Genomic DNA, 10,866 nt, shown 5'->3' with positions numbered 1-10,866 from the left:
GCCCCTGGACAGGGAGCTCCGGGGTGAGCAAGCTGATGCTGGGGAGCCCCTGGACAGGGAGCTCCCGGGGAAGGCCTCCAGACTACTTGAAGCAGGAGGAGCCCCGGGTGCCCTGGGAGGCGAGGCCCGTGCCCAAGAAGAGTGCGTTTTAGGTCCTGACCATGGCTTTGCTAGCGAGAGCCAGCTTTCTGAGGAACAGGAAGTGGCAGGAGGGCTGAGCAGCCCAGGCCAGGCCACGGTCAGAGTGGCTGCAGAGGGACTTAAGGCCGCCAGTGTTCACGGGTGCCAGTGGGTGGTTGAAAGTGCTCCAGACACCGATAGCCTAGGTGCACATGGGAACGGCAAGACGGAGAGAGAAGGTGGTGAGGGGGGTTCCCCAGGGCAGCCCCCGGAGGAGTGAGGGGGACTGTTTGGTAAAAGCCTTTCTTCCAACAAGGTCCATCACAGGGGGGATTCACTTGGGAATTGCACAAGGTTGCCACAAGAAACAGTCTTAAATATTTCTTTCACGTTGTCTAATGAAGCCAAAGGAAAAGCACGCAGGGCGTGGGCACTGTAGACCAACAGCTTTGTGGGGCTGCCCTGTGCCACTATGAATTATTGCTTGGGCGTTTTAATAGGAATTACACAGACAATGGAGGGTTTGGGGTTAGAGGCCAGCCGAGGGTGTCAGGCGGAGGGAGTGGTGTTGCAGTGAAGACCGGGAAGCCGTGGGAGCCTGGTTTTCAGTGCCCTCTGCGCCTTGTGGCGATGTGGTCTCCTGGGGCATTTGAAGGCTTTTAGGCAAGAAGGGGAATGCATATAGTAAGCCTCGCTTCACCGGCTTCCAAGCGAATTTCACTCTCTCTTTAGTCTCAGCCTTTGTCCTAGGTCAGGCAGGCTACACCAAGGGACAGGTCACAGACTCCCCTCCCCTCTGTTGTGGGTAAGCTCCACGGAGCCGGCTCCGACCATAAGTCTCAGGAGACGCTGAGCAGAAACGGGAGGGAAGCTCACAGACTATGCAACTGCCCGGGCCTGTTAACAATTCTACTATCAATCAAATAATTAATTGTGTGAATTAAGTTTCTTGATCCTTATTAATTAATCACCTTCAGGGGAGCATTCAGATGGGGCAAGAAAATGTCATTGGCGTGTTTCAGCTTGAAAGCACTCCACATCCACTGTAGACTGTGCAGAGAAAAGGCTCCGCTCAATGACTGAGCTTAACGCCTACTAGTTAAACAAGCATTATTTGAACAGTTACTGCATGCCATGTACTATATTCAGGAAAGTAATAAGAATAAAAAATAGATAAGGCGTATTGTATTGCCTGGTCTAAATGAAAAGGCTCCAGGAAATTAACCTAGAGGAAAAGAAAGAGCCCATTTTCAAACCATGGCACCGTTTTCTGTGTTTTCTGAGACAATACTGGCTTGTTTCCACAAGGTAGCATCAATTTTTTTAAAAAGTCAAAGTATGGACCATCAAGTCCCAAATCTGTTACGCAAAGTGGCAACTGCTGGTTCAGTCATTCCGCAAGCTCGTGGAGCGCGGGGCTCTGGAGGGAGGTCCTGTGGTGATGTGACTGTCCCTTCCTCCCGAAATTTACCCTTGAGTGGAAAATAGGCATAACGACAGCTTTCTGCTGGCTCGTGACGGACAGCATTTGTTAATGGTGCCAGGGAGTCTTATTGCCAGAGATGGGGGGAGAGGGGGTTACTGTGCTATTTTCCTCCAGGGGAAAATAGCAAAGCAACAAAACTGCTAGATTATTTCCTAAAAGCTTCCATCCCAAGTATTACATGTTGAAGTTTGCTTCCACACGTTTTAATACTAGATCCCAACTTAGTGTCCTCAGGGCTTGCGTTGATCCTCGCCAGCCATGAAGTTTCTGTCACTCTATGCCACCGTCTGACGCATTAACCAGGAATTGAAATGCCTCCCCCTCCACCACGCTCATAAAAAGTTTGTTGGATTTCTGGATCATAAAGGATGAAAACGGGTATCAGCATACTCCCATATGGAATTGTTAGGTCCTCAGTTCTAACAAGGATCTCATCATGAATAAAGAAAGTAGAGCCCCCGGTGTTTCCTCATAGCCTTGCACTTGGCTGGGGAATGGAGCTTTTGTTTACTTCCTGTCTCTACCAGGAGCTCCTGTCTTCCAGGGCAGAAACAAGGTGTTAGGCATCCTGCATCCTTCCTGCTAGACGGAAGCACAACCTTCACTAGCAGCTTCCTGTCTCCTCAAGTCATTTCCACACCCTCAGGACCTAGCGCAGAATTGGCAAGTGACAGGCTGCTCAGGAAATTGGACGTGACGGCACCTACGATGGGCTATTTGGGGCCTCAGGATCGAGCAGGAGCACTGATAGCAGACTGAGTTGGGCAACTAACCACAAGGTCAGCCATTTGGACCCATCAGCTGCTTTGCGGGAGAAAGACGCAGCTTTTTGTTCCAGTAAAGATTTATTTGTAACATTATTTTAACATTGTTTGCTTTCACAAGTCTGTTAGGCAAACAGTTTAGTACTGGGAGTTTAATGTGAACTCATAGTTGTTACTGCAGAGATTTTCCAGAATGGAACGGGTTTATTATGAGGGTTTTCTCCCATCTCTGGGCAAATTTATTAGAGATGCCTCAAACCCCAGTAATATTGCTTATTGACCTTTCACCCTCCTTCCCCCAAAAGAGAGCATTTCCCTTAAAGGAAATCAGCTTGTCGTTCTCCCATTTTTACCTTGAGTAGCGGGGACAGTCGTGGCGTGTGTAATGTGCAGTAAACTCTGAACTGAAAGTATCTGGACCCACAGTAATAAGATCCCAGCTGTGCCTGATGCTTTAGAAGGAGGCGGAAGGTGGACAGCCGCAGGGCCTTGACATTTGATGATGAAGATCTCAACTCTGGTTTTATTAGAAGGCTTCGCAAAGCTCCCACACCAAAGGGATTTAATTTATTCTAAGAAGTACCAAATGATATGTGCTAAATAGCGATTTTAACATGGAGAAAGGAAGGTGGACTTGTCCAAGTTAAGCAATAAGATAGTTTCACTAAGTGAAAATGTTGGTCACGTGTGTCTTACTAAATACTAACGGGCTTGGGGACTTGCCTTTTGAAGTTGGCAACTTCAAGGGGGGAAAAATCTAACTGTAGACTGATCTATATATTTTCCTGGTCATGGTATAAATCAAACTGAAATCACTTTGTAACCACATATTTACTCTGCCAAGTGCCTATATTCCAATAAAACATTCATTCATGTTGAGTTGTCCAGATGTCTTATTCACTGGGAAATGGGACTGTGCCATCCTTGAGCTGGGGCGAAGCGCTCACAGAGATGGAGAGGGAAGTCACTGTTGCCGGATTCTGGAACGTGTACTCTTCTGTTAGCAGGACAGCATTCGTGGGAGGCCATTGAACAGGAAGTGTAATCATGCTCCGACAATGCATCTGCTTCTCTTTCTGAGAATTGAATCAAGACCATACTCCTGCAACAGTTCATGGCTTTTGATGCAATTGCACTGCCGTTCAGTCGGAAATTTATATCCAGTGGGTAGCATGGCACAAAGCATTCATTCTCCCCATAGCTAGAAAACAGTTTTCAGTCACCAATATCCTGAGTTGCTCATTGTAAAATGGTCCTCTGACTTCACCTGGGGGTGGAGGTGGGCGGGCTGGAATAATCACCATCATCAACCCAAAGCTGGTTCCTGTGAGAATCCACTCCCCACCCTGTCACCAGTTCTGGCATTAGCCAGCCCTCCCATGACTCTGTACTCTGCTGAGTTTGATAATTCATTGTCATGAGCACACAGAACTCAGACCATACTCATGTTTTTGAGGCGTATTAGGATTGTTATGAGTTGGAATTGACTGGATGGCAATGGATTTGTTTTGTTTTCAGGGAAGTGGGATCAGGATCAACTTGGAAGTAATAAGAACAACCCAGGGTACCTTTATTCAATCAGGCAGCTTCTTCAGCTGTGCCTACAAACAGCATCAGGCCCTGCTCAGACCTGGTCTTGGTCCTACTTGGGCAGGTGTTATTGCGATTTCTTTATACCAGCAAGTGCCTGGAGGCAGCCCACTCCGTCATTAAGACTCCTACCCAAAGGCACTCAGCTCTTTCACTCCTGGGTCAGCAAACCACTGTAGCTACCTTGCTCTCCGAGGCAGGAAGCCTACTTTTTTAGTTTGGGTTGACAAGAAACAAATTCATTGACACAAGTGTATAAGAAAGAGACTTATGGGGAAAGGGAGGGTGGGAAAAAAAGAGGCTTATGTACAAGAGCAATTGAATATTGTGAAAACATCCCAGCCCAGTAGAGATCAAGTCCTTAAGTCCAATATTAGCCCATATGTATGATACCAATCTATAAAGGCCTTTTCAGACTCACAAAGCACACGCAATGAGGCTGAATGCAGGATGATCACAGGCCAGCAGGTGGAAAGTCTTGTGAATCCAGTGGCAGTATAAGCATCTCAGTGCTGGCAGGGGTCTCCACCTGGTTTCTCCAGCTCTGAGGCGCTGGCTGCCATCAGCCTGTCTCCATGTGGCTTGTCAAGAATGCCTCGCAGGGACTGAGTATGTGTCTCACCTCCAATGGATCATTCATCTCCTTAGTACCTCCAAATGAGATCATCAACTTGCGACTTGATTGACAGGCTAGACTCCACACCTTCATTCTTCATCTTCTCAAATTGATGACAGATTATATAACTACCACACCCACTGAATCATTTTGTGCTGGTCTGCTTTTGTTGCTGCCGTTTCTCTGAGGCTGGGTGCCTCAGAGAATGCCGTGTTTGCCGTTACGTCTCACTATCTTAGCCTGTCTTCAGTGTTACAACTCTTTCTGTTTCCGAGGCCTAAAAGGTCCTCAACACAGGACTCTGGGTCCAGAGGTTATGCTTTCCTTCTGGTTTTTGATGATAATAAGATTTCCCTCTAAACTCTGGAAATGGCTGTTTGTAAGCCCAGTGGACTCACAAAATGGACTACTCTTGGTGGACCCCAAGCACCTTATTTGCATAGTTCCAGCACTTGAAAGGGTTGTCCCAAACACCTTATTTGCATAGTTCCATCTAATCATTTTGTGGGAGTTAAAAGAGTCGTATAATAGCACCACACTGCACAGCATGGCATTCATTCATCCAGAAAGACAGAAACCAGATGTTGTAGGAAGTGAAGATGGATACACACAAATCCTTCTGGCTTTATGTTATACATAAATTTGATTTAAACACCAGTATTTCCATCCAAGTCATCGATAATGTTAAGTTTCAAACATTCAGTCAAGGGTTAGATCAGTGTTTCTCAACCTTGCTAATGCCGCGACCCTTTAATACAGTTCCTCATGCTGTGGTGACCCCCCAACCATAAAATTATTTTTGTTGCTACTTATAACTGTAATTTTGCTACTGTTATAAATTGGGCGACCCCTGTGAAAGGGCTGTTTGACCCCCAAAGGATGAGAACTGCTGGATTAGATGGAAACTGGAAGATCCCAGGGTATTAGTAAGCTTCGTACTAAGACTTGACCAATGCAGGCAAGGTGGTGGGTAAAGAATGTTGTAGGAGCCAGAAGCGGAGTCAAATCACAACCAAGATTAGCAGATTCAATACAAGGGACAAATCAAGAATCTGGAGAAATTAAAGGAGCATCTTAAGCCACAATAGACTCCATGGGAGAGGTGAGTATGTAAATTATACATTTTTGTATAAAGACAGTTTTTCTTTCCTCTTCTCCATCTGCAAAAGTATCTGCCCTGGGAACTACCTGCAATACGCCAATCCCATCTTTGACTAAGGTCCTGCACCACATGGGGCACTTTTCCATGGCTGGTCATACGTGTTTTCCACCAAGAGCACAGGGGTGGGAAAGGAGAAAGATTTATTTTTCCATTACTTTTCATCAGGGAACCCTTGTGATATTTCATATTTTATTTTCTACCCAGGAATTTCATTCAAGATCACCAAAACCTTTTTTCATAGACTTAACTTTTTTTAGGGCGCCCTCGTGGCAGAGTGGTTACAGGGGCGGCTGACCACCAGGTCAGCAGTTCAAAATCACCACCTGCTCCTCGGGGAAGATGGAGCTTTCTACTACCGCAGAGTGCCACAGGCTTGCACACGCACAGGGGCAGTTCTGTTCTGTTCTACAGGGTCACTGTGAGTCAGAGTTTCTCGGTGGAAGGGAGCTTGGTTCTTTGCTTTATGGTTTTACTTTTTATTTTGTGGTTTATAGCAAAATTGTACAGCAAGAACAGAGTTTCCATATATCCCTTCATCCTCTGTAAACTTTCCCCTGTTAATAACATCATGCAGTTGTGAGATACATTTATTACAACTGATGAACATATACTGATATATTATTAGTAGCTAAAGTTCATCATTTACAATGGGACTCACTCCAGGACTGAAAGTTAAAGAGAGCCTGTGGGCAGTCCAATATGCTCAGTAGTTGACTACCTGGATTCAATTGCTGAATGGAAGTGGGGGAAATACAGCAATGAAGAGTGTATTAGTCTGGGTACTTTGGAGAAACAAATCCACAGCAACTCATGTATAAGAGAGAGTTTTATGCAAAGAAAATGTGCATCACGAAAACATCCCAACCCAATGCTGCCCAAGCCCACAAGTCCAACATTAACCCAACACCAGTCCACAAAGTCCTTCACCTCACAAAACAGAGGCAATGATGCCGACTGCAGGAGGAAAGCTGAGTCAGTGAACGAACAAGCATCTCAGCACTAGCAGGGGTCTCCACATGGCTGCTCCAGCACCCAGGGCTGCATCGGGATAGGTCCATGTGGCTTCTCCTTGAGGATGTCTTGTAGGAAGTCAATCTTGCAAGCTGAAGCAGGGAACTGCTAAGGCAGCTGCACCCGATGCAACCATCACAAAACAAGAGACCCGAGAACTAGAAAGGCGAGGCTTCACCACCCGTTTATCCCTCCGCCTTTCAACCAGCCCCACATGTGATTATCGGCCAGGCTGGCACAATTAACTAACTCAAAGAGATTAATTTGGTCACTGACACTCATGGATCTGGTCCACAAAGACAAGATAGGAGACACAAGGCAGGGCTGGCTAGTCTGAAGTTCAAAGAGTTGTGTGGAACATGAGCCTATAGCATGACTTAGCCCTAGAGTGCTAGAGTTGATGAGCAAATGTGGAGGGCTTACATGTGACCTAAAGTAGAGGGAGGTGCATGGGAACTCCTGAGCTGGCTACTGGTACTCATTGACCTAGCTTAGAATTGCTAAGACTGAATTGACCAGAAACCACCCAGATGAAGAGAAATATATTTGACGCTGTGAGCTGGTACACATTGCTTGCAGTCTTGATGGTTGGCCTGCTGTAGATTTGGTTTTGCTTATAGATGCCAACACACAAAGTTTCAATGGGAGGAACATGCGTCACATCAGATACCATTCTTGTCTCTTCAGAGCATTGGATTGATCCCAAACGAAAGCAAACTCACTGCCATTGAGTGGATTCTGACCCAGTTTCTGTACAGGACAGGGTAGACTGCCGCTGTGAGTTCTGAGACTGTAATTCTTTACAGGAGTAGGAAAACTCCTCTTCCTCCCACAGAGAAACCGATGGTCTTGAACTACTGATCTTACAATTAGCAGCCTGTGTTAGACCAGATTGACTATAGAAACAAATCCAGACACTTGTATGTGTATAAGAAAGAGCTTTATATCAAAGAGTAATTGTATATTAAGAGAACACTCCAGCTCAGTCCAGACCCAGCCCATAAGTCTGATACTAGTCCATAACTCTTCAGACTCATACAGCCACATGCAGTGGTGCAGAATACAGGAAGACCACAGGCCGGGGTGCAGTCCTGTGCATCCAATGGCTGTGGAAGTATCCAGGTGCTAGCGCAGATCTCTACATGGCTCTTCAACAGGAAGGTGAGGCAGAGAGAGAGAGAAGTTCCCAGAATCCTCAGGAGAAGGCCGAGCCCCAAGGAGGCATCATCAGTCTGTGACCTGATTGACAGGCTAGACTCCACCTCTTCACTCTGAATGCCCTCAAGTTGACATGAGATTATGTAACTGCCACACAGCCCAATTCGTAACCACCACACCACCAGGGTTGCACTACTGGGTTGATAGGAATTGGCAATTTAGACATTGGATATCCAAAATGAGGGGAGATAAAGGCATAACATAGCTGGCTTACACACGGTCATGGATGCGTTTATTCTCAAATAAGTGGAACCTGGGACAATCCCCGCTGAATATCTTTCCCCCTAGGATCTAGGGAAGGACCAGTGAGGGAGGACATGCTGACAGGATTGTTGGATTCAGATGTAGCAGATGGTTATGAAAATTGCAATTGTTGGGCAGCACATATTTTTATTTTGTTTACTCTTAAAATATAAGATGTAAAATGGGGCTGGTGTGCTTTGGGTTGTACATGTGTTAGTTGCATCCTATTAGGCACAAGTATTATTGTCTTTATTTGGAGATACTGTATGGTTCAGAGTTGTTTACAAGTGCCAACTTAAGAAAGATGGACTGTTCTGATTGTGGCCTTTTTATAAGAACTGCTGTAGAGAACTCCCTCTTACCCCCTTTACCTCCTGCACATCTGTAGTACACATTGGACCCTGGGGTTGGTAGTCCATGTGGCCTGCCAACCCTGGATGCTGTGACGCCCTGCCAAGCTCCTGCCAGTCTCAGAGCCTCAGGGCTGCACACGTAGGCTTGTGGTCTCCCTGATTCCCTTTTACCTTCCTGCTTCATTATCTGATAGCTCATGGGTCTGGAGGAAGCTCCAGCTGGCATCTGACCCACTGACTTGAGTTAAATTGGTCTGGGCTGCTTCTTTGATATAATTTTTTTCTATCTCTCTATATAAGTGTATCTGATTTTATTTCTCTAGAAAACTCAGCCTAACACAGGCAGAAAAGAAGGACAAATAGAAATAGGAATCCAGGGAGGTGGAAAGAGTGCTGTTAGCATTAAGAGAATTAAGACAAATGTTATCAAATAAAATGTGTATAAATTATTGAAAGAGCACTAATTTATTTTGTAACCTTTCACCCAAACACAATAAAATGTTTTTTAAAATGTGTAATAAACCTGTATATTAAAAAGAGAAGGATAAACTTTATTTGTATACAAGTTTTACCTCCATAAACTTGATTAAAAAGATTCATTTTAAATGGCTATATTTTCAATAATAAAGGTATTACTAAATATATTTTAGAATGTCGATATGACAAAGCATTACACAGCTATCTTGGACTTTTTAATTCTTTTTTGTCTGTCCATCAAACAAACACCAGAAAACACACCTGTAACTGTTGACTTGATCCAGCTCACGGCGATCAATGAGGCTTGCGAGCACTTTTCCTATGTGTGAGAAATCCCTCACTAATCATTTCTCATCCAATAAACCTGCCTCTTGCTAAATTAAAAGTTAGCAATTTGCTTTTCCACCTTCTCTTACACCTAGGGAAGCATGCCAGATTCACTCTTATAAAATATTGATTCAAAAGAGTGATAAGAATATGTATGTGGAACGTTAATTGTGCTGAGGGAAATGTATTGTGGCAAAGAGATGCATTGTGTTACCCGAGAGGCATCATCGTGTATGGTCACATTCCTGAAACCATCGGGTGCTAAAATATAGCCATTTTCTTCCAGCCTGTTCTTGGTTCCTCTAAGAAATTAATACTTTAATTACTTTGTTTTTTAAAACTTTTTTCCTTTATGGATTGTGTAGAGGTTCACAGAGTAGATCATCAATTTGACACTCAACAATTCATGCACATTTTGGTTCAATTTCTGCCTTGCAACCCTAACTGTCACTCATCCCAGTCCCTCCGTGGGTGTCCGGCTCCCACTCCTTTCCCTAACCCTGCAAGCACTGTCCGTGGGTAAGTGCAGCCCCTTTTGCTCTCAAATAGTTGATGATTCTATCATTTGGGGTGAGTTGAGTTCCAAGCCTTAAGGGTGACTAAGGGACGCAGGGATGGGATCCCCTCAGTCTCTAGGCAGTCAATAAGCCTAGTGTCTTTTATGAGTTTTGGTTTTGTTCCACATGTTTTTCCCCACTCTATCCAGAATCTTCTAATGTGATCCTTTTCAGAGCAGCTAGTGTTACTAGCTGGGTACTATTTAGTTCAGTGGTTCCCAACTTTCCTAATGTCATGACCCTTTAATACAGTTAGTTCCTCATGTTGTGGTGACCCCCCAACCATAAAACTATTGTAGTTACTATTCATAACTGTAATTTTGCTACTGTTATGAATCGGGCGACCAGTGTGCATGGGTCGTTGGACCCCCAAAGGGGTCGTGACCCACAGGTTGAGAACCGCTGGTTTAGTTGTTCTGTTCATTGTGCAGTAGAGGCTGATGTCTGGGTGGTTCATTAGTCCACTGGACCAATTGTTTCCATATGTCGCTCGATTTTCATTACTCTTTTTTCCTTTGGGGTGGGGGGAGGCCAATAGTTGCAGTTTAGATGGCTGATCACACGCTTTTAATTTCCTTAAATTAGTTAGAGTGGGATTTGTTGTTTACAGCTTAGAATGCAGACTGAATAACCATTAAATTTGTGTATGATCAGATGGCTACCAACATAGCTAACCCTCTGCCATAGGCTGGATTCCGGCTCACAGGAACCCTACAGAGTCGAACTGCCACTTCTAGAGTTTCCAAGACTCTCAGTCTTCATGGGAGCAGACACCCTCATCTTTCTAGATGGTTGGGTTTGAACTGCAGACCTTCTAAATGGTTATTATTATGTATCTGTTCCCACTCTCCCATGTTCCACAATGAAGATGTATTATTGTTGCTGACTTTATGGATGGCCTGTCCGGATTTGACTTTGCTTATGGATGCAGACTTTACAAGG

At 44.9% G+C, this 10,866-nt stretch overlaps 1 protein-coding gene across 1 annotated transcript in view; it reads left to right on the top strand.

Moving 5' to 3' along the window:
* The window catches only part of NIBAN1 (niban apoptosis regulator 1), a 220,614-nt gene extending 217,365 nt beyond the window's left edge, over positions 1-3,249 (top strand). Inside the window, exon 15 of the mRNA XM_045297990.1 lies at positions 13-3,249. Coding sequence (XP_045153925.1) covers positions 13-400 — 388 coding nt within the window. The 3' untranslated portion in view covers positions 401-3,249. The remainder of the gene's footprint in view (positions 1-12) is intronic.
* The last annotated feature ends 7,617 nt before the right edge of the window (positions 3,250-10,866 follow it).

This window comes from Echinops telfairi, unplaced genomic scaffold (genome assembly GCF_000313985.2).
Source record: "Echinops telfairi isolate 266 unplaced genomic scaffold, ASM31398v2 ScPeMD7_7424;HRSCAF=8462, whole genome shotgun sequence".
NCBI lineage: Eukaryota > Metazoa > Chordata > Mammalia > Afrosoricida > Tenrecidae > Echinops > Echinops telfairi.
The sequence above is the reverse complement of the archived record's forward strand: the minus strand, read 5'-3'. Positions and strand labels throughout refer to the sequence as shown.